The sequence below is a fragment of the Lycium ferocissimum genome, chromosome 8, assembly GCF_029784015.1.
Source record: "Lycium ferocissimum isolate CSIRO_LF1 chromosome 8, AGI_CSIRO_Lferr_CH_V1, whole genome shotgun sequence".
NCBI lineage: Eukaryota > Viridiplantae > Streptophyta > Magnoliopsida > Solanales > Solanaceae > Lycium > Lycium ferocissimum.
Genome location: NC_081349.1, coordinates 24,342,682 through 24,366,539, shown reverse-complemented (window position 1 = coordinate 24,366,539; position 23,858 = coordinate 24,342,682). Strand labels below are relative to the sequence as shown.

General features: G+C 33.6%; 3 protein-coding genes across 5 annotated transcripts; all 3 read left to right on the top strand.

The window, feature by feature from the left end:
• Window positions 1-2,163: 2,163 nt before the first annotated feature.
• On the top strand, window positions 2,164-4,624 carry LOC132066741 (uncharacterized). Of its 2 annotated transcripts, XM_059459963.1 has the most exons (4): window positions 2,202-2,297; window positions 2,393-2,426; window positions 3,043-3,170; window positions 3,872-4,624. In XM_059459963.1, the coding sequence occupies exons 3-4, from the start codon at window positions 3,047-3,049 to the stop codon at window positions 4,414-4,416; spliced, it is 669 nt and encodes a 222-aa protein (XP_059315946.1). In that variant the 5' UTR covers window positions 2,202-2,297; window positions 2,393-2,426; window positions 3,043-3,046; the 3' UTR covers window positions 4,417-4,624. The 2 variants fall into 2 exon arrangements, 1 of the variants encoding a protein (XP_059315946.1); XR_009416930.1 differs by having other exon boundaries at window positions 2,164-2,297; window positions 2,393-3,135.
• Window positions 4,625-6,931: 2,307 nt separating this feature from the next.
• Window positions 6,932-15,680, top strand: LOC132067657 (uncharacterized). 2 transcript variants are annotated; one of them, XR_009417199.1, is made up of 13 exons: window positions 6,935-7,303; window positions 9,329-9,473; window positions 9,679-9,839; window positions 10,140-10,319; window positions 10,819-10,894; window positions 11,164-11,241; window positions 11,805-11,890; window positions 12,711-12,784; window positions 13,055-13,100; window positions 13,461-13,570; window positions 13,889-14,063; window positions 14,920-15,031; window positions 15,183-15,263. XR_009417199.1 is itself a non-coding variant. In XM_059460952.1 (12 exons), exons 1-12 carry the CDS (start codon window positions 7,037-7,039, stop codon window positions 15,372-15,374), a joined length of 1,590 nt encoding a protein of 529 aa, XP_059316935.1. In that variant the 5' UTR covers window positions 6,932-7,036; the 3' UTR covers window positions 15,375-15,680. The 2 variants fall into 2 exon arrangements, 1 of the variants encoding a protein (XP_059316935.1); XM_059460952.1 differs by lacking the exon at window positions 14,920-15,031 and having other exon boundaries at window positions 6,932-7,303; window positions 15,183-15,680.
• Window positions 15,681-16,470: 790 nt separating this feature from the next.
• LOC132067659 (glycosyltransferase BC10) lies at window positions 16,471-18,543 on the top strand. The gene is made up of 2 exons (XM_059460953.1): window positions 16,471-17,025; window positions 17,777-18,543. The coding sequence occupies exons 1-2, from the start codon at window positions 16,516-16,518 to the stop codon at window positions 18,416-18,418; spliced, it is 1,152 nt and encodes a 383-aa protein (XP_059316936.1). The 5' UTR covers window positions 16,471-16,515; the 3' UTR covers window positions 18,419-18,543.
• The last annotated feature ends 5,315 nt before the right edge of the window (window positions 18,544-23,858 follow it).

The window sequence follows — 23,858 nt, the reverse complement described above, 5'->3', positions numbered from 1 at the left end:
GAAGAAGTTTTTGGCTGAAAAAAGAGGGGGCAAGCCCCTTTTATATTGGTTCAAATTCGGGTCGGGTCATTGTAGCAGTACTGTAGCAGTTACTTAGCACGCGTTTCTGCTCTGTCAGCTGAACTTGTAATGTCCATAATTCTCTACTCCGATATCGTATTGACAAGCGGTTTGTTGCGTTGGAAACTAGACTCGACGAACTTCATTTTAGGCTTTTGGAACACCTTAAAACTCTTAATATACTAGGAGATATACCCCTCCAAAGTTGACCCAAAATTCTGTCCAAAATTCTGTCAACTTTTTCCAATTTTTCGACAAATTTATTTTCTTTCGATTTGCTTGGTCCCGGAGTTTACCATAGCTTATTATATCAACGTAAACCGTCATGACCATAGGATTACTTCGTATAATATCATATATCCTTGAAGGGAACTCCAGTATCCATACTTAGAACGTCCAACACTAATAAATTTCCACGTACGAAACTACGGGGTGTGACAAATATCAACGGCCAAAGTTCAATGGCCAGTAAATGTTTTGGTATTGCCTCTAAATTTACTTTTCTTTGAAGTAATTGCTCAGGCGTATATACAGTTCATATTATAATCAACAGAGTCTTGAGGATCTCTCACTCATCACATACCATTTCAAGTTAGCTTGCAAGTTGTTTCTTAAATCATGAACAACACTATTACCAAAGAAATATTTGCTCCAAAAGGAAAAATAAACAAGCTAGTGACTTCATAAAGAAAACAGCGCAGCACCAAGCCAACAATTTTGCAAAAGAATTAACCGGATAAAAAGGGTTTTGCATTTAAAATCTAAACCCACTATCTTATAACTAGGAATAAAAATGTAATTTTAGTATATCTTATTGGGTTATCAGTTTAAGCATAAATTATAATTTAAAAACTGAAAACCACACCGATAGTTCAATAAATAATTTAACCCAATAATAATGTTATCCTTTTTAGGACTGACTAAACAGGAAAGAGTTAGCATTTTTTTTTTGAGTTGGGTTTATTGGTAAACCTGTTTTTGCACACCCCTAATTAAGTTAGAGAAAGTTACGTAACTATGCAATATTAAAATGAACATTGCAGATTTTTAGCCAAAAAAATGAATCTATCAATTATAGAAAAATAAAAATTACTACCTTTTTAGTAAAATCCTCCGGAAACAAAACCCCCTCCTCAGCCTGAAATCTCACGATGTATTAATTATGTATTATTAGTTGAAGATATTCCATAATGAAACACTCACTCTTTTAGACCGAATATTTTGCTGCCATATTGAGCTAATGAGTTGTTCAACATTCTCGCACAACTAGTAAAAAAAATTAATATATATATTTGGTACATTTTAACGAATAAAATTATATTTAGTTTGTATATTAAAATAAAAGTAGAAGTTTATTCTTGTAATAATACGCAGTAAATAAAAATAATACACATATTCTAAAGTGTTTTTTTTTTAAAAAAATAGTTGTTGGTATTACACCTTTATATAAATTTTATACTATTGTATATATTATCTATTGGTATTTAGTGTATCTAATATACATTTTAAATCAGCTTTGGGGCTTTTTAGCTAAGTTTTGAGCCAAATATATACTAATATATAAAATGTATATATACAATTCATATCTTTTGTATAATATACATATATATGTTATACTAAACAAGTATTTACATTATATAAAAAATAGACAATATAAATAAAATATATTTAAGTTATATTTTACAGAAAAGTTTTTCACTGCAAAAATAAAATTTGAAGAAAGTTTTTAACCGGAAATTTCTTGGATGGGAAACCTCTCACTAAGGGGAGAATCTTTGAGATATTATTCCTTTCATAATCTTTAAGATATTGGAGTAAATTTTTATTTATGGAAGAGGGAGAAATTACGAAAGAGAGAGAAAAGAGTAAATGCAATAAACAAAAGCATTGATGAAAATTGATTTTTTTATTTGAAAAAATGTTTGTTGTTATAAAATTTGCTATATTTATAATGTTTGAAAATATACGTTATTCTTGTAGTTATTTCTTACTAACTAATCTAATTTGTAAAAAAATCCTTAAGAATTAGTCGTCTAACATTTTTACCATAATAATGCCACTATAGACTATACTTACTACATCTGAACACCAAACTGATTTGATCTGGACCGTAGAATCCCAGTTTGATCTGAACCGTTGACGGTGCTAAAACCCTAATTGACATTTGTTGAATCAAACTTTATGACGACTTTCAATTTAGTATTATTATTTACGCATGGGAGTTGACCGTGTTCAAGGTAAAGTTGGTGTCTTTTCACCTTTGTCTACACTCAGCAACTTCTGTTTTTAATTGTCCCTGCATTCATTCATTTATGTACTTTTCTTCTTGCAGTTGTTAACTCTGCTATCACAAGTGCTGAAATCAGGTAGGTATTTTTTGGGGATAATTTCAATAACATACAATCCAGCATAAAGTATTACATCCACATAGCCATTTTTTTTATTTACATCCGTATAGCTACTTTTTTTTTTTTTGCAGCTGTGTTTATTATACACACGATATACAACATTATACATTTACTGTAGACAATGTATAAACATGTATAAAAGTGTATAATGATGTATAAAAAGGCCATTTCGGGTAATATTAGAAATATGAGCCATTTCGGTTAGATGATCTCCAAATAGACATAGCGTGTTATTTTTCTTTGGGATAATTTTAATAATATACAATCCAGCATAAACTATTACATCCAAAAAGCCATATTTTTCATTTACATCCAAATAGCCAACTTTTTTTGCACGTGCGTTTATACACACGATATACAATATTATACACTTACTGTAGACAATGTATAAACCTGTATAAAAGTGTATAATGATGTATAAAAGGGCCATTTCGGCTAATATTACAAATATGGGCCATTTCGGGTAAATATTTTCTCCAAATGGACAGAGTATTATTTTCCCTTCTTTTTATGATGGTGTACGAATCAATGAAAATAAGACCTAGCTTGCTTGCTTTTTATTGTCTATGTGCAGCTAGATGGCCGATGCTGCCTCTATTTGGAGGGTTTCCTATCAGAAGGGCATGCAGATCTTCAAGTTCGTGATTGCAATTTGGAATATGACTAGGTTCCCATTACCATTCAGTATTGGTGCTAATCAACGTAATTAATCAGTCTTTTCACTTGAAAATAATTATTAACCCTAGCATAATTTATTTGGTAATATTAATCCCATTATATATTCCCGTTTGGAACCTCATATGTTTCTGTCAGGTGTTACAAATCTATTCCTAAATCTCACCTAGCTATGAAGATTTAAATAAATGTGTGCACAGCTGCTGGTGTACATATTACTGTGATATGCATTGTGTTAGGAGGATACAGTTGTCTTGCAGTCTTGGGGGGGGGGGGGGGGGGGGGGGGTTATGCCGCTAGTTAGGCTCATTCACATGTTGCTCGTTTAAATTTAGAGAATAGCTCACTGTAGTAGTGTAGCTAGAGATTTGTAATGTACAGTTGGTGATTAATACAAAAAAAGAAGAGTTAAATAAACGATTCCTTGGCCCACTTTCTTTAGCAGTTTTGACATGCTAAAATTTTGAAGATATTCACTAAACTTCTTGGTAATTAACCATGCTCTGGAAGAAATAAAATAATTATCCTTTTCTAGCTTGGTTGGCAGATCAGTTCTTTGCAGATACTGTTTGGAAGCACGAGAAATTTCTCCTTTTTACACTTTGAATATTGAATGGTGACTTTATGCTAAGTTTCCCTCTCCAATTGTGCTTTGTTCATAGTCTTGGTGTGCTGGATTTTGTGTTCTCTTTGTGATGCTGAATATGTTTTCCTCGTCTTTCTTTCAGATGTCATAGCTGGCAATGACTATTGGTGGGCCGGTTTTAGTTTCATTGCCCTTGCCTGTACGTCTGGTTGGGTTCTGCTTTTATCGGGCATTCAATACTCATGTGCCCCCTTTTTAATTATCTATATTGGTGGCATGCTTGTTCATGGTACTGCAGTGCACTCTGTTTGTTATTGGCATCGCGAGTCATACCCATACCGGTTAATTGGTGCCAAGGCGAAACTTATGATCGAGGTCATTCCTATGATAGTTGCAGCAGCCATAAGGGTTTTCACTGATGATGATAGGTATCTCATTATTCTACTGCTAGGCTGCACCTCATATTTCTACAGCTTTGCCCACTTCCTGCACGTAGCATATGATATTGGAGGAAAAGACATATTTTTGGGATTATCGATGTTGCTTCTTGTTCACAGGCTAAGTGAAAAATTGTTAGTTGGTGCTTCGGCTTTGAGCTTCTGCCTTTGTTTAAGTTTCTATAGATACATGACATATTGTGCTCCTGAATTACCTATTCATCCTACTAAAAAGGAGCTGCCTGTTTGATCACAAGGTGTTAGGAATTGTGTACCTTTACAGTATCTCCTAAGTTGTAAGTTATTTTCTATGTTGCTTCTAGTGTGAGAGCCTCTTTTTTGGCCAACTTGTGATGAGTCATTGGCTCAAAACTTATTTGTTGTAGCTTTATCTTGTGCCCTTAACAGTACTGAATATAAATAAATTGGAGAGAAGGAAAAACATTTAGAAACAACAATTTCAACAGGATCAATGGCCAGCTATTCTGTTCATACGTACGGGAGACTGAATGCAAGCTTTGGATGCCTTTATATATACTCACTCATTCAGCGGTTTAATTAAGAGTCAAACTGCATGAGCTTTGATGACACTGATCTCAAACGGCATGAGCTTTGATGACACTGGTCTCAAAATTTTCTCTCGTTTCCTTGTGAGTGCGTGAAGTATATTATACTTCCTCGGTCCACTTTACTCGTCACTTTTCGTTTCTTGAGAGTTAAACTGCATGAGCTTTGACCAAAAGGTTTTTTTTTTTTATCTAAATTTTAATTTTAATTTTAAAATATTGAATTAATCTAATTTAATTTAGCTCCGAATATTAATCAAATTCATTCTCGAGAAGTGAAATGTGACAAGTAAAAGTGGACGGAGAGACTATATGTATATTCGAGCTAAGAAGCGTTGTATGAACATATCACGTTCTTAACGACATTGTTGACTCTTCTTTCCCACCCATCACAGAAAATATCCACTTTTATTTCAACCATTTGCCAAGGAAGCAGATAGAAATTTTCGAACAATAACATCATATAAACAGAGAATAAGTAAAGAGGAAAAGGCAGTAAGAAGGATAAAAAAAATATAAAAAACAGAAAAATATTTGTGGAACATTGCATCATATGCATATAAATTAATTAGAGCTACTAATATAACAGTCGGAACATAGAAGATAAGACCCTGATTTTCAGAGCGAAAACTTGCAACGAATGCCATTATTCCTTAAATGTGCACAAATTCATGTTCCAACAATGGAAGGTTTAAAAATGCTATCCCGCAAAATTTAAAGATAAGTTCATAAACTGATTTTCCAACATTGAAAGGTCTAAAAATTCTATCCTGCAGAACAAAAAGAGAATTTCAGAAAATGTTAACCGAGTAATTTTTCCAACAATCGAAGGTCTAAAAGTTTTATCCTGCTATATATAACAAGAATTCTAGAAAATAATAAATTCCTGTTGAGATTTAATTATTTTTATCAAATAATAATGCTATATTCAAGATAAGGGAGTGAAAGATCTGAATTCTAGAAAGTAGTTTGAAAAGATTTCCAAGGGAATAGTTGAGTGGTCGAGGAAGGACAACAACAAAAGAAAAATAAAGTGGTTGGAAATTGAGGATTTCCATACCTTTCTTATGAAGATGATTTTAGGTAAGCTATTCCAGTTTGTAAAGCCCTGAACGTCTTTCAAAGTCATTAGCAAACCCTAAGGGTGACGACGATTGGGGAATACAGAGCGGTAGTAGAAGAGGAATGGAGAACCGAAAGAAATTTCTATGGCGCCAATGAGAATTTACAGGGAGTTGAATTTTGAGGGTGGTAGTGATGTGTATCCGTAATTCTATTTTAGTGCAGTGGAGGGAGAGTAAATTGAGTAGGGAAACTGAAAAGGGATGGAAGAATACCGTGAGAGGTAGGGAAGGTTTGGTATTGAAAAGGTTTTGAAAAATGTCAAAAAATTGTAAAAAAAGATAAATATGCATTTTTGTTGCGCCGCCACGTTAGCGGGCCTTTGTCCTGTTCATATATATAGATGATTTATTAACAAAATATTACAGCTTTAAAATACTTAAACAACCACCCACGATTATTAAAATTTCCTGTTAAAACTCTACCAAAATTTCAACTCACACTTATAGTAAGCTACTTCAATGGCAACTCCCTATAATCTTGCAGTAATCATCAAGAGCCCATCAAATGAATTCAAATTTCTACTTGTTAAACAAACACCACCTCCCAAATTCAACGACCATCCCGAATACAACTTTTTTTTGGATTCCCCTTTATGGGATTTGCCTTCTTCACCATTATTACCTCTCAATTCTCATTAAGATAGTCAATTTTTCATCCAAGTCCCTGAATCTTGCTCACATGAGCTTGATTTAAGTAAATGGTCCCTTATGTTTGAGGGCAGGTTTATTATAGTCCCTTAAATACGCACTTAACAGTTTTGATCCTTTAATTTTGTCAAAAGTAAATACTTATAATATCCATCAAACATTTATGAACTTTGTCTGTTAGATTTGATTGAAACTATGAAAAATAGAAAAAGAAATAAAAAATAGAAAAAGAAATAAGCGGAAGTCACATTCAGAGATATAATTTTGGTAATTTCTTCTCTTTTAGTTTTTCTTTTTTTCAACAAATAGAGTTCCGTAAATATTTATCAAAGACTAAAGATATTAACTTAAAGGACCAAAACTGTTAAGTGCATACTATTTTAAACCTACCTTAAAACATAAGGGACCATTTTTATCATTTTATCCCTTATATTCCAACTAACAATTACAGCTTTGAAACCTTTTAACAACCAACCACCTAACACTATAAAATTTCTTGTTTCAACTCACACTTAACAGTGAGTTTACTTCAATGACAACTCCCTATAATCTTGTAGTAATAATCAAGAACCCTTCAAATGAAGATGAATTTCTACTTGTTAAACAAACCCCACCTCCCAAATTCAATGATCCTGAATATCATTCTTTTTTAGATTCACCTTTATGGGATTTACCTTCTTCACCATTGTTACTTCTTGATTCTCCATCAGATAATAATCAGATTTTCATACAAGTCCCTGATTCTTGCTCAAATGAGGTTGATTTAAGTAAATTTGATCTTAATTCTGCTCTTCATAAGGTACCCTAAAAAATTCTACTCAACTTTTAATTATTTTTTTTCATATTACTTCTCTCACCTGTATTTGCTTATGATATGATATGATCTTAAATAAAAAAATTGGTATTCATATAGTCGACCCCATCTTGTTTGGGACTGAGGGTAATTGTTGTTATACCTCTATTTGCTTGGTTATTGAGTAGGCAAGAAAGTAGTTTCCCTACTCAGAACTTTGCGAATTATCCATATTTGCCGTTGAACTTACAAATGGTCTGAATTTACCCTATAAGGGAAAAATTGAGGCATTTTGGTGACGGCGAGGGTAAAAACGAGACACTTTTTTAACGGAGGGTAAATTTGCTCTAAACGCATAGTCCACGGGCAAATTTGGAGATTTACCTAGCTCCCTTTGTCCAAAATGATTTACTTCAAAGCATAAGGGTCAAATTATTTTATTTTGGACGTGCATTCGGACAGATTCCTATATCGTTTTTTTGAAGAATTAACCTAAATAGGCTCTCACCCAACTGGTTAAACTAAAAATAGGCGACAGCTGTATAATCCATATATGATATGTGTATAATTATGTGTAATCAGTGTATAAACTATGTAACAGTCAATCTGGTTGGCTATTTGTGTAAAAATCCCCTTTTTCCAGATAAAATTTGCATATTCAGAAACTGTATAAAATGTTACAAGTCAGAGATTATTTTGGACGTGTACTCGGACAGTTTTTTTTTTTTTTTTGAAGAATTAATCTAAATAGATGCTCACCCTACTGCTTAAACTAAAAATAGCTGACAGATATAGAAATGTGTAATCCATATATAATATGTGCATAATCATGTGTAATTGTTGTGTTAGAGCTCCACCTAGGCTAAGTCTTATGCTGCAAAATATTATGTTTTAGCTAGTTTCAGAGCTTTGTGTCAGTTTTGTGATGTTCCTGGATAGCTTGGCTGAGTCAGTCAACGATGGTGCTTGTAACGTTTTACACTGGTGATTAATGGAAAAGTTAGTTACCAAAAAATAATAATAATGTGTAATCAGTGTATAATCTAAGTAACCGTAAATCTGGTCGGCTATTTGTGTATAGATTCCTTTTCTTTTTCCAGATAAAATGTACATATTAGAAACTGTACAAAAATGTTACAAGTCAAAGTTTCTATGAATGAAACATTTATCCTTTAAAAGATACTATATCTATTTATTCTTTTAGTGGAAATTTGCATAGTACAAAGGTCCTTCTTTTACTGGAAGAGTGTATAATTTCTGTGTATATGAACATTGAATTGCTTTCAGCTTACTGCTGTTGCAGATTTATCCTTTCAATATCTGCATAGTTTTAGTGGATTCTTTTCAATTTCAAATGATTAGTTATGAAATTTGAAGTTTAATTTGGAGCCTTGGGTAGATGTACTCACTGTTGGGGCTCACTGATATCTCTTCCCTCTTTAGTGACGTGTTTTTATACTAAGTTGTTCAATTTTTTGGCTACCCATTAGATTAATCAACTTGAAGCAGAATCAAATAGCCGTATAATTTGTGTTTAAACTGGAAAAGGAAATGGTAATTTATAATGTCTATTAGTGTTAAATGATGAAGAATAATGCAAATGGTTTTCCTCTTGTAAGTTTATGGTATCTCAGTTGCATGTCTGCACTTCTAATTTTCTTTTTCCACAACATATTGATTCTAAGCGTAGGCTTTAACAACAATTAAATAGCTTAAGACCGATTAATTGAGAAAGAATGGTATCCATAGAGATAGGTTATTAGTAATCGTATATCTTTTGCCTTCTTGGTGTACTTGACGTTATGTTATCATAACTATCAATATAGCTTCATTATTCTTATGACTATCATAATTGTTCTCATGATCATCATGGTTGTAATTGTTGTAAGAACGAAAGTAGACTTCATAAAAGGTATGATACATGTTTGTAATACCATTCCAAAAGAGGATCGTCTCCACATGCTGCAGTCTATACATATGCATGTTTTGCTATATGGAGTTATTAAAGCTTGTAGGTGATGCTTGTTGTAGGTTCTAAAGCAAGTGGAATTAGAGGATACCACAGTTGAGTGGAAATTCCTGAAGTACGCACAAGAACCTGAATTTGGACCAGGATTGCCAGTAAAGACAGTTTACATCATTGGAACTTTGGGTCCTAAAAATGGAAAATTCAAGGGTTTGTCTGACTTCACTCAGTTCATGTTTGATTTACCTTTTTAAAGTATTTATATTAATACTGCAATTGTGATTCAGCTGGGTCTTACATTATAGTCTTAATTGGCACTCATCTTTCTTAATCCTCCCCAAGTCTCTCTCTCTTGTTTTTGTTTTTGTTTTTTGATGATTGTCAAGATTGTAACGTGGTAACTCATGTGGAACAGATGTTGAGTTCTGCAAGTGGATGAGCATTGAAAGATGCACTAGTATGCTGGTTGAAGTGAAGCCTTGCAGTGACCGTGTAGGATCATTGGTGGTTGTTGGTCTTCTGAATGATTCAAAGAAATCTGGGACTTGGAAAATTCCACCCACCTTGCAATTTCAGGTTTGTTATTATGTTTTGTGCTTTCTGACCTATCAAAATTGTCATTAAGAAATGAGAAATGAAGAATAGATGGACAACTAATGGTATATCACATAAGAATAGATGGACGACTAGTGCAGTTGAAATTTAATCTATATGTAAAACAGTAACTCCAGAAAGAGTCCTCAGTCTGATAAGCAACACATATTAATTAATGTTTGAACATGTAAATGTGAAAATTTTGTACCTGTGATTCGTCGTTATTATCTTAAGGACAAAATACTGTCCACTAGGGTGCTGATGTTTTTTGTCATGTTTCAGGAGTACCCTCTTGGTGTTAAAGTTATACCTATGGAAAGTAGAACAGCTAAGCCTTTTCGCACAACAAACTTAATTGTTTTCCTGCCTGGAGGCGATGCTAGTGGGCGTGATGATAGTTTTATCGCTCATGGTGAAGCACTCATAGTAGACCCGGGATGCAAGTCTGCTTCATATGAACAGGTTAGAGCAAGTACATAATCTACTTCTTACAGTTTTATATAATGTGCAATGAACAAATAATACTTTCTCGGTCTTAGAAGTGAAGCCAGAGAATGCAGAGAATAGTCCACTCAAGCACCTGCTTTCTCAAATTTTGATTCACCTTCTGGCCAAAGGCTTTGTTCTTTAGCCTATGATCTTCCTTTTCCGGTTATGCGATGCTTACATTTAGTTAAAGGGAAATGTCAATAAGTTTTGGCACTTTCAATTGCAAGAAGCAGTAGAGGAGGTAAAGCTGAGAATTTTTGTATAATGTTATTCAATGAAATAGAGAGCTATACCTCAGTAAATGGATTGCTGCACGTGTTTCTCTTTTCTGTATGTCTTGATAATCTGTTTAGAAGTCGTTGAGACTCTTATTATGTTTCTCCTATTTGTTTTCATCTTTTTTCTTTCTGGTAATTGGTTCTGCCTCTTATGCTGTTGTGACATATCGATACTCTGATGCTTGGATTACCAGCTCAAGGAAATCATTGCTGTTTTGCCGAGAAAGCTAGTCGTCTTTGTGACACATCATCATAATGATCATGTTGATGGTAAGTAGCTCTTTTTGCAGTTATGAAAAATTTCCTTTATAAACATTTGTTTGGCTCGTCAGCAAAAGTTGGTTGACGAATTGCAGCATGGATTTATTGGATGTGTATCTCAATAGAAGCTGGGAAAACATATATAACATGAATAGTTTCTTTAATTTTGTTATCAAAAATATTATTCTCCGCACTTTGTTCACCACGCTAATGTGGAGGTTTTGTAAGTTATTTCTGTAACATAATCTGGTGTTCCATGTGCTTCCTGTTATGCTCAGGTCTTTCAGTAGTCCAGAAGTACAGTCCTGATGCTTGTCTTTTGGCTCATGAAAATACGATTCGTCGAATTAGAAAAGGTCAGAAGTTGTTTAGCTTTTCAGATATTTACATGTCAGTAGAAAATATAAAGATCTTCTAGTACTTATATTATTATCATTATTATTATTTTATATAATATTGGTCTGAGATGAGCTTATACGGAATAACATGGTCAGTAAGGATTCATAGCCGACCATAACTTGTTTGAGACCGAGCCATACTGTTGTTGTTTGGATAGCTAGCAAGGGCTGCAGGTCTTTACCCTTTTCTTGGGCATAAAATTTCAGGTGAACTATTGTAATGAAGGATGACTTTTATGTTTGTCCCCTACTGTTAAAAGGCAATATCATAATGAACTTGCAAAGAGACATGCCTTCTGATGGACTTGTTTTGATGCTCGAGGCAAAAGCTCTTTCTTTTTCTTTTGGAACCAATATCTTCCCTTTTTAACTAACAGGAAGAGTTGCTAGTTGACTAATATTCATGAAACTACATCATGCACCATTTACATCTTATTAATCTCACAGTACCTGTGAAAGTGAAATATTCTTTTTCAAGTAAATGAATTTAGTAACTTAGAAGTAATTTCCATGTGATGCAGATGCTTGGTCTCTCCCATATGTTTCAGTTTCTGGATCTGAGGAAATTTGCATTGGCAATCAGAGACTGAGAATTATCTCAGCACCGGTAATCTCCACTTATCCTAGTTTCCTCTGATGAGAATCAACATTCCCCCGTGAAATTCTGTTAATAACATTCCTTTTCTTTGATTCTCTTCTGATACTTGCTTCTTACTTAAAGGCATTCATGGTATAACGAGTAATCTACATTTAGATTTAGAATCTGTAGGACTTTCGCTTGAGAAAAATACCATCCCAGGTTCTCACAGGGCAGAAAGCTTGTCATATCTATAAAGTCGTGTCAATATAATTTTATGACATTGATAATTTTATTAATGAGGATGACTGTAGTGTTCTCTGTTTGTTTCTTTATTTTTCCTGGCCGGCGGTGGGGGGGCGCAGATTCTCAGTGTGTCTGTAGAGAACAGGCCACAAAGTAGTTCCTATCTTTGTTGAGTGAGTCTGTTTCACATCTACACTGCCAGTCTGCATCAGATTAACTCCTTAACGAATCTACCATACACTTATCCTTGTTTATGAATGGACCTTTCTGAATAATTGGTTATGGTGTTATTCTCATAGTGTGTCAATGTAGAAGGAAATAGTTTCTCCTGTAGCGTTAATGTAAAACATAGAACATATAATAGCTAGGTCTTGCAGAAGGGGGATCTCTTGATGATTGGCCGTTAAAAAGACTTTACTAGAGCACGGTATCAAATTAAAAGTCATCTCCTAGTTTTTGAAATGGAATTTCTTTGACATGCAAGTCATCTCCTAGTTTTACTTCCGTGTTAACTCGATCTTCCTTGTAACACATTCCAATTTTATTGTAATCGTTTTACTGGAACTTTTAACATGTTCTTTTGGTGACAAATATTGTGATTCAGGGACATACAGATGGACATATGGCGCTGCTTCATGTTAGTACAAACTCGTTGATTGTAGGGGATCATTGTGTGGGGTAAGATATTTTAGATCAAGAAACTTCTTTCCTTTAATAAATTGGCATGTTTACTTTATGATAAACAATTTGTCAACATGCTTACCAATTTTCAATGTAGCTTCCTAGTCCTTCCGAACAAATTTTTAGCTTTTCTTTGATGATACGGAAAACAATCTGTCAAGAAATCTGTTATCGTGTTTGGCCAACTTTCCATTTGCTTGTCATAGCTTCTATCATTTCTTTTCCTTTCTTGAAAATTGCTAATTCGGTGTATCACTTGGTTTTCAGCCAAGGAAGTGCTCTCTTAGATATGGCATCTGGAGGAAATATGAAGGTAAGTTAACATCAGCATCTCTATGTTTCTTTTTGCCACTGTCACACGTGGAATGCTAACTAGAAGATGAGGATTGGCTGTTGGGATCTGACTTTAGTTTAAGACCACAATATCCAGAAATGTCCTTTATTTTTCTAGAACTCCGTGCCGAGTCAAACTAAGACAAACAAATTGAAACGGAGGGAGTATACTTTTCCTTATTTTATTTTTGTTTTTGCTCTTTTCTGTAATACCCTTGTGAATACTGAATAAGATTAGGATTAGAGCAAGCAGTAGGTGATGATATGTTTTTAATCATCATGTTCAACCGTGACTTTTTTTTTTTTTTCTCAGTATTGATATTTCTACTTTTTTATACAGGATTACTTTCAGACAACATACAAATTCATTGAGCTCTCTCCTCATGCTTTGATTCCCATGCACGGAAGAACTAATATGTGGCCAAAACATATGCTCAGTGGGTATCTCAAGTATGAAACTCGTACCTCTTATGACATATTCCATATATGCTTTTATCCAGAGTGCCTTCTCTGTCTACCAGCCATTGGCAAAATCATTGGACATTAATATATGGATAGCAATTACGCAGAAAACATGCATGTTTAATTGAACATTCTGCTTATATATGTTGTAAGTTTGTTAAGTTAGTTTTATGGTTATTTACGTTGTTTAACCCAGATGCCAATCATGGATACCTGAATATCATTCTCAAAAAATGTAGTATTACACAAATACATGCATAGATTCAATTGATGCACATCTAATTTATTGTTACCTGGGACTGCCAGAAACCGTAGACACAGAGAATCCACCATCTTAAAGGCCATAGAAAGTGGCGCCAAAACATTGTATGACATAGTTGCTTACACTTATGCCGATGTTGACCGAAGCCTCTGGTTTTATGCCTCATCAAATGTGAGACTCCACGTGGAACATCTAGCACTGCAAGACAAGTTACCAAATGTAAGTCTTCTTTGCTCCTTTGTGGATACAACATCAAATCATTTTATGTCAGAGCTTATCTTCATGATCGCTCCTGTTTAGCATATGCACGTCCAATCTATTTTAGTCTCAGTGTTGTATAGTCTGAGAAAAGTATGTCATATTTAAGGATGAAAAATAGGCTACTAAAATTGACGCTCCTCTTTGAAAATGGATGCCGCTTGGCTGTCTTACCAACATTCAATGAGCCTTGATTAACTGTCAAAACTGTCAGTTTCATGTAGTATAGTCCATGGAATGTGTAGTTTCAAACTTTTATACCCACGTTGAATGATATACGTTCTCAGGGGCGGATTTATTACCTAAATCACGGTGCACATAACCCATGGTGTCACCACCAAACTTGGTTTTTTATGTACATATTTTCTATAATTGATCTAATATTATGTGCTGGCCTCCATGCTTCAAAAAGGTTGGATGGTGCACTTGCTTGAATGCTGAGTTATTTACCTAGAAGAGCAAGGACCAATTCCCACTTAATACTTTCTTTTTTCTCCTTTCTTTAGTGGTGGACCCATGTTTTAGAAATCCTAGATCTGCCTCTGTCAACGTGCTTATGTTTTTAAATTACTTAATCGTGAAGTAGATATGATTGCCTGTCGATTATTTGGTAACTTTTGGTGATCCATAAAATCAGACTTGGACCCCTATAGAAAATAATGGATGAGAAATTCCATGCTTGCCAACATTTCTCGGTGCTGATTTTGCTCTACGTCTGGCTTGAGTGTAGATATATGTGCAATAGTTGGGTCATATATTGATATGCCTTTAGTAACTTAATTGATTAGGATCCCAAACTTTTCTGTGCCATGTGCAGGACTTCTCTTTAGAAAATTTCAATCGCAGTATTGCTGACAAGGTGCATAAAAAATAAGGAAACTTTCAGAAAGCTGCCCCCCTAAGACCTGCAGTTTCCTTTCTTCCTTTAGGTTGGATGACTACTTATTTTACTTGTAATAGCTAATCTATACTGCCTACTTAAGATCATTTTCTCAATTATGTACAGTTACCTATTTGTTCGCGCACTTGGTTTTCATATTTTCAAAAGGCATATAAATCATTTCCATCGTTGATCTGCAGGTTTTTTCAATCCAAAAGTTTCAAGCAACTTGTGGGCTGCGTTTCCTTTTTAGGTGGATATTGGAATACTCAAGTAGTGCATTCTCAATAAAGCATCACACGGTGAAAGCGGCTTTATTAGTCGGTACGGGGGCCATGGCCATCGGTTTCTTCGCTTTATCATTCTCCACAAAGAGACAAACTTTTCTTTAGGTGATGCAAACAATTCTTGCTCCAGAAGGTAGAACTCATTATGTTAACTGCTGGCTGCTCAAGGTCATCTTCTCTTTCATTGTACCAGAAGCTCTAGGAGAAGGGTGAAGATGTTTAAATTGCTGTTTTTTGTAGTAAAATACTCATCGATAGTGTTGTGTGCATATCTCGCCATAGTTGTTCTGCATCTCTGATGTTTCTTTGTGGTTAAAAAATGACACTGATCAATTAGAAGTGTAACTAGATTAATGTTTATTGATCACAGAACATCTGAGAAAGTTGATATAGAAATCATCCTTTGTTTTAGCAGTGCATGTTATTTCATCAACGAGTGCATTTTTAATCAGCAGAAGACAGCAGTGCCTTTAATATTGTAGTTTCTTCCTCCTCGTTTGACTTTTTATATCAATGAATATTCCTATTGTGATTCTGCACAATAAGTTGTTCAGCTCCTGGCTTTGTCACTTCTGTTGAACCAGTGGATCTGGCTTGCTACAATATAGTCACCTTAATCATAGAGAATTTCAGCATTTCCTTTCCTGTGTCACATGTAATTCATGCATGGGGCAGAGGCGTTGATGTGGTTTGTAGTGATGGTATGTGAAAGGGTATAACAAAGCAAACTCTCTGCATCATGTATCATGTATTTTGTCCTTATTCATTTTTTCCCGCAACATGAGTTTAAGTTCTGTGCACCAACAACATATAGTATTTTTACACCATCAGGTTAAGTTATTTGCAATAAATAGGTTATAACAAGCATGATCTGATAACCCGAAAAATAAAGAAGATAACCTGCTATGACAAGTTAACTTACACAATCAGTGTATGCAACTCTGTTCCTTCATATTGTCAGTGTATATTCCTTTACCATTTGTGCTTAAACTTTCTGTTCTTTCTTCAGGGTCATAATTGCAGTTTACTTTAACTGGAATAAAAACAAAAATCACACTTTGTTTCTTTACGTTTCACATTTTCTTCTTGCCCCATGCCAACACTTCCCATGCTCCTTCGCATTTATTCCTCATTTTCACTCACTTTATAGATATCATAAATTGAGACCTCATGCTGTGTCATTTCTAAACTTAAACAAAACACAGGGTAACAGTGATCATGTAAATGACCAATTTTTTTTAGAGAAATGAGTTTCCATCTTGTTACCACCATAGTCTTTACTTTGTCTATGTCATTTCTTGTAGTACTATTAGGAATCTTCATCAATGACCAATTCAAGAAGATTGTTATCTATGAAGATTTCTATTTGCCTCATCAACTTACTACATCTTCCCCAATCTACAATCTCTCCATCTCCACACATCTATTTTGTAACTCTTCATCTAATTCTAGTTCCAATAGGAGCATGGCGTTGAAAGATTGGCTCTCTCCCAAGGGTCTTTGGCACTCGATGAATGACGAAGAACTTATGTGGAGAGCTTCAATGGTACCTCAAATCGAGAAGTATCCGTTTGCTCGAATTCCAAGAGTGGCATTCTTGTTCTTAACAAGGGGAAGATTGCCATTGGCACCTCTTTGGGAGATGTTCTTTAAAGGACATGAAGGGTTGTTCTCAATATACCTCCATACTTCACCAGATTTCAATTCTGAACCTCCTCCATCATCTGTGTTTTATAAAAGAAGGATACCTAGCCAGGTTGAAGTACTATACTTTTTAGCATTTCGATATAATTAAGCAATGCCCATTTTTTCTTTGTTTAACCATTCGGTATCCAAAGCCTACCAGCCCTACTAGTCCAGATTCGCGACGGTTTATGGCCGGTGGGATAAATCTGACTTGGAGGGGGTCCCATGAATTAAAAAAATTGTGACAATTTTTACCCAATATCTAAACAACCCACCCGAGACCCAATGAAAATGCTAATTTTTATGCTCGGACAAGGATGGGCGGTTCCTATGATCTAAGTTGAGTGATTTTAAGATAATTGATTTCACTACACAATTTAATCGGAGTGACTCTTTGAGAAATTTACTTGATAGCCCAGCTAGAGTATAGATGAATAAGGTGTACCGTGAGTATGTGTAACTATTAATTGGATGAATATATTTATAGCCCCTTAAATTTGCCGGTAAATTTCATTAGACACTCGGAGTTTGGCTAGTTCTAACTGAGCACTTAAACATGTGATACAGTGTTCCTATTAGACACTTTCGCGTTAAATTTTGGAAAATTTTATGCACTCGTTCTCAAGTCCTCGTTAATGACATAAAATACGAGACATACTTTAATACACATTAACATCAATTTAAACATCCCTGAGGTTTTAAGGGGCTGGCTATCGATCTAGTCGGCCTATTTAATTTCTATAAAAATTCTTTTATAGTGTCAGTGTATACACATTAATTTTATTTTGAATAATTATATCAAGTGTATTGTTTTCTCACAGGCAGTACAATGGGGAAGATCAACCATGATTGATGCAGAGAGACGACTTTTAGCAAATGCACTTTTAGACATTTCCAACGAAAGATTCATATTACTCTCCGAATCATGCATTCCTTTGTTCAATTTCACTACAATTTACACTTTCCTCACAAATTCCAACCAAAGTTTCCTCGGATTATTCGATGATCCGAGGAAAATAGGTCGTGGCAGGTATAACAAACGTATGTATCCTACCATAACACTTTCGGATTGGCGAAAGGGCTCCCAATGGTTCGAAGTTCATCGCGAACTTGCAGTAAAAATCATTTCCGACGCAACATATTACCCTATTTTTAAGAACCATTGTGCACCACCTTGTTATATGGACGAACATTACTTGCCTACGTTAGTGAACAAAGTTTGTCCAAAATTAACATCGAATTGGAGTGTTACGTGGGCCGATTGGTCTGCTGGAGGCTCGCACCCGACGACGTTTTTGAAGAAAGATGTGACAGAGGAGTTTTTGAAGAGTGTTAGGAGTGAATTTAATTGTAGTTATAATGGAAAATTGAGTTCAATTTGTTTTCTTTTTGGGAGGAAGTTTCATCCTAGTACTTTGCAACCTTTGCTCAGGATTGCCCCAAAGTTGATTGGTTTTGGTTGACTTTGTCTTTCTTCCTTTTTTTCAAGAGGGAAATATCTGTCAATGACATGATCGCGTAAAATAATTTCCGTTCTATGCGATGATGACAAATCGGCAATGTAATATATTTTGCAATATCATATTAGGCTGATTTACAATATATAATTCTTGAGCCCGATAAGTAGTTCAGAGAACTTGAGGAATATCTTACTATAATCGGACCAACTATAACCTGATAGTATTCCTTTGCTTCCAAGAAGTGTAAATGTACTCGAGATATATTCAATAACAACGCAAAAATTATGTAGCAGGTTACTTATCATTCACTTTCAAAAGACGTGAATATATGAGAAGAAAAATAATACCATTTTGTAAAACTAATTTTTCTCAATTAGAATCGTTTTTCTAACTTAGGATTTTCTTATACACCTAACCTGAATTGCAGCAGCCCTCAATCTTTCGGGAGTTTAATTTAGAAGTTGAAGCCACGAACATCGTATGATCTTAACAATGAATTTGGTAATTACCCAGAAAAGTAAATCATTAACTGGTAATCACATGCATTGTCATTGATAAATCCACATTTTTTAAAATTTATTCAACGTACAAATATTGGCAGCTAGCTATTACCTTACAACGCAATGCAATATAATGCAACATGCCACAAGGACTTTGGATTCATCTAACATCCTTTGACATTAAGCATACAAATCGGATGTCACAATCTTATTTTTCCACGAATGTGTTAATTAATAGGAGTAGCTCCACTTGGAAGGATTTACGTCATTAGTAACGGGTTTGACAGAACTCAACAATTTTGGCTTATATCTTTTATTTATTCTAAAAATCTGCTTAATATGTATGAATAATTTATCTAACCCCGATAAGCTATTTTGTTCTAGAATCTAGAACTCATAAACTTAACATCCTAATTCGCCTCTGCAATGGCGGAACTATCTTAGAAGTTATGAGTTCACATGAGCCAATAACCTTTTCCCAGATCCTATATGCTCCTATGTATTAACAAATCCTCCACTGATTATCTATAAACATTTCACTGCACGTGAACCGAAATATTGTATGTTAACTTGAGATCGCTATAGGAATCCATAAATTTCAAATTATGATTTTCCTCTGATTACATGTACACTTCCTGAATTTTACATAATTAATTATTTTCTTGTATATAGAACACCATCGACATCGAGTATGCCATCTTGTCTTAGGCACATTCGTTGCAATACTCCTAAAAATGTTGACTTTAGTAATAATATAAAGAATTTCGAACTTTTTAACGGAATTATTCCTCGTGACGAAATGCATAAACTCCCAGTGTTACTTGTTAATCACTGCATCATTCCAATTGGTAGAAGCATAGTTTTTATTTATTTATTATAGTTATACCCTTATTAATAACTTCTTATCCCATACATATAATTAGAAAATTAATTGCTTTTCTTATTATTGTTTTGATGAATTATCAGCATCTTCCATCTGGCGCATTGATCGATGTTGAACATCTAACAACCTAGCTAGTCAATCTTAAAAGAAAAATAAAAGTCACGTCATTACCCACACTCTGTAGGTATATACACCAAATTATACTAGTTTGACATTATTAAATTAAGGTAATGTATATTAATTAAATATATAAAGTCTAGACTGTTTAGTAATACTAAACAGCATAACCTATCGATGAAGTCAGAAATTTCACTAAAATGTTTGAGATTTAATATATATGTATGTATATTAATATTTGACCTATATATATATATATAATTTTCCGGTGAAGAATATTCAACTGACCGCTCTTAAGATTCTAAGCCTTGACACCATTATATTTTTATAATTATGGGTTCAGACCTACTATTTATTACAATTTTAGTGAAGTGTACAGAAAACTATGCATCGTATTGGAATTAAAAAACAGAAATTAGCTAAAAATTTCATCGCCAATATGTTGGTAAATAGGCCGTAGCTAATAGGATTCCTTTTTTTTTAATTTTTTTTTTAAATAATTTGTCGCTAATTGGTCCTTAAATAAGATTGACGAATTTTTGTCATTTAGCAACATAAATTATTAACCGTTAATTCCTAAATAAAATTTTACTGATAGTTCATATGAACTCGTTGTCATAAGTCATAACGGTGCATCGGCCTCTTCAAAAACATGTGTTATGTACTACGCCGCTCACTTTTACTTGTCCATTTTTATTTTGCACGTTTCTTAAAAATTAATAAATGAAGTATATATTTTATCATAATACGCATATGAACTGGTGTATATTCTCAACTTGGAAAATGTAATTAATATTAAAGGTAAAACAAGAAAAAAATAGTTTATCTTTCTCTTGTTATGCTAGAAAAATGAAAATTTATTTTTAATATTGTGAACAAATAAAAATGTACGGAGGAAATATTCATTGAGTTGATATAAATACCGACTGTGAAAAATCATGTACTCCCTCTGTTCACTTTTACTTGTCCAGTATTCTAAAAATAGATTTTCACTTTTACTTGTCACTTTTAGCATATCAAGAAAAAAAAATTATTTTTTCCTATTTTACCCATAGTATTAATTACTCACTTCAAATCATTTTTCAAATCCAATAAAAATATGGACCAATTAATATGAGTACATTGATAAATTATGCACTTCATTTATTATTTTTTAAACAGCGTGAAAAGTTTAAAGTGAACAAGTAATTAAAAGTGAACGGAGGGAGTAATTAATATATCGTAGGAATATTTACGAGGTCAATGGTGATGGCCTTGTATGTTGGGTCACCTGCAGCTTTGGGAAACTTTTGAAAAGTCTTCTTCAATGGCAGCTAATGGAACAGAAATTGGACTCCAAACGGGAGGCCCCTTTGGCCAACTAACTATATTTAATAATAATTGTTTTTTATTCTTTTTTGTTTTGTTTTTACACATTGAAAGTATAAAAGCTGCAATTTGTAATTACTAAATGAAAACTAGTTGCCAACTGAAAAAGACAATAAAAAGAAAACAATAAGAGGAAGCTAGGTATCTTTTGAGACCCCGTACAATTCTGTAATTTGAATATGCTTTGAAATTTAAAAATATGCCCTATTCTCCTTTATTAATTTTTATTGTTATTTTCCAACTCGGTATTCGATATCTGTAGATCTGTACTGGGAAGTCCCATATTAGGGGCAAAACTCTTCCTAACAAAGACGACTTCATATCCAGACCACTCCACCGCACTTCTTGTGGGTGAGAATTTATATATATTGTGGGATGAAGACAAGGTACTAAAGCCACAATGGATAAGGTTTTAATTGGGGAAGCGGGGCGGGGCAGGGGGGGGGGGGGGGGGGATTTGTAAATCTTAATCCAAAAGAATGTAAATAATTAAAGAGTTTTATGAGCTACTAAAACATATAAAATTATTGTTTTTTGAGAAGTGTTTAAATGGACGAATGATTGGAACCCAATTCTGTACATTTTCGTGTATAGAAAAAAATCATATTGCTGAAGTAGAGTCAGTTTATTTATTTTCTTAATTATATATGTACTCAATTTCAACGTAAACAAAAAGTAAAAAGGAAATAAAAAACTAATTATTACTATAAGAAGTATTAACTTTTTCACATTTAAATAAAGTGTCAGTGCAAAAACAGATTGTGATGATTATGAATCATTTTATTTTTGGTTTATAAATAGGAATTTTTACGCGTTATAGCTACTTCTAATACATAATTAGTGGTAATAACTACCTTTTATTTTAATTACTAATAATAACTAAATACTTTTCTAATTTAACTATTATAGCTACACAAGAATTTTTGAATTACCATTTCACAAATACACCAAAAAATTAGCACCCCCAATCCCATATCCCCTTTTAATGGTAACAATATTAATCACTTAATATACATTACCATTCTCTCTCTCTTTTTCATAACTTCTTACCTTTTATGATCGTCTTCTTCCTCTCTTCACCCTTCGCAAACATTTCACTTCCATTCTCACCAATCAAAGATTCGTCGTATTCTTTCTTTCTTTTTTTTTCAAAAAAAAAAAAAAGGAAAAGAAGCCTTAAAGTACTCACGTTCTATCCCATCTCCTTTGTTTCGTGAAATTTTCGCTATTTGTGTTATTATTCTTCCACAAAATCAACTTGGTGGCGATGATTGTTTTTGCTTCGAGCCATGGTGGTGGTTATGGCGGCGCACACGAGAGAAGGGAGAGAGAAAGTTTTTAGGGTTTTGAGAAGACAAAAAATATATGTATTTGTGTATGTTCTATGATATAACTACCAATTGTTGTGGTTGGTGGTGTATTTTTGTAAGTTTTTCTATATATTTGTGTATTTTGTTCAAATTAATTCCATCAGTTCATCTAGTTTTAAATACACAGGTGACACAAATACATGGTAAGTTTCTATATATTTATGTATTTTGTTCAAATTAATCCCATCAAATACATGGGTGATGCAAGTTGTTACTCACACAAATATATGAGATTTAATTTAAAATACATGGGGTTTGATTAGAAACTTCAAATACATTAGTTATGCTATCAAATACATGGGTAAATAAAAAACGAAATCAATATTGAAAACTTCAAATACATTATCACTAAATACATGGGTGATGCAAATTGTTACTCACACAAATACATGATATTTAATATAAAATACATAGAGTTTGATTGGAAACGTCAAATACATTAGTTATGCTATCAAATACATCGGTAAATAAAAAACGAAATCAATATTGAAAACTTCAAATACATTGGCTGTTGATTGATCGTGTTTGTTTTGTCAATGTATTTTCGCAGGTGTTGAAGATTTAATTTGAAATTTGAATTTTTATGTTTGAATGTTGAAGAATGCATGGAAGAAGAGAAACGTGTAAGGAAAGGGAATATTACGGAGATTTTGCGGAAAAGAAGGTAAAATATCTTAATTTCTCATTTAATACCACCACCGTTACAGACCTAAAATAAAAGGAGCATGTTCCCTTTTTTTACCGCATGCTCATGTATTTGCCGCAACAAATACATGCGAAAACATACACAAAAATCACCGATTTTTAGCTACGAATGGTAATATTAAAAAGGGTAGCTACAAATGGTAGGAAGCTACAATAAGGTAGTCATTTGAGAAATTTTACCTTATAAATATTATCATTGGCATTATAATATGATTAAACAAATAAAGAGGCATGTTTGGGGGACGGAGTATTAGGAAATGATTTATGACTCCAAACAAGGGGCACTTTACCTGTTTACGTACCCCCTCCAACCCCTACTTAATTGTATTTTTCTAGGTTTGAGGGTTTTAACTTGAGTTTTCAATTAAATTCATGATTTAAATGTATCCACTTTTCAGGAAGAAAAAATAAATATATAATCACATCTACAATTTTTGACTTGCCAAATTTCTTTTATTAACTTAATACTCAATCAAGTCCATATTACTTGTCTTTTAATT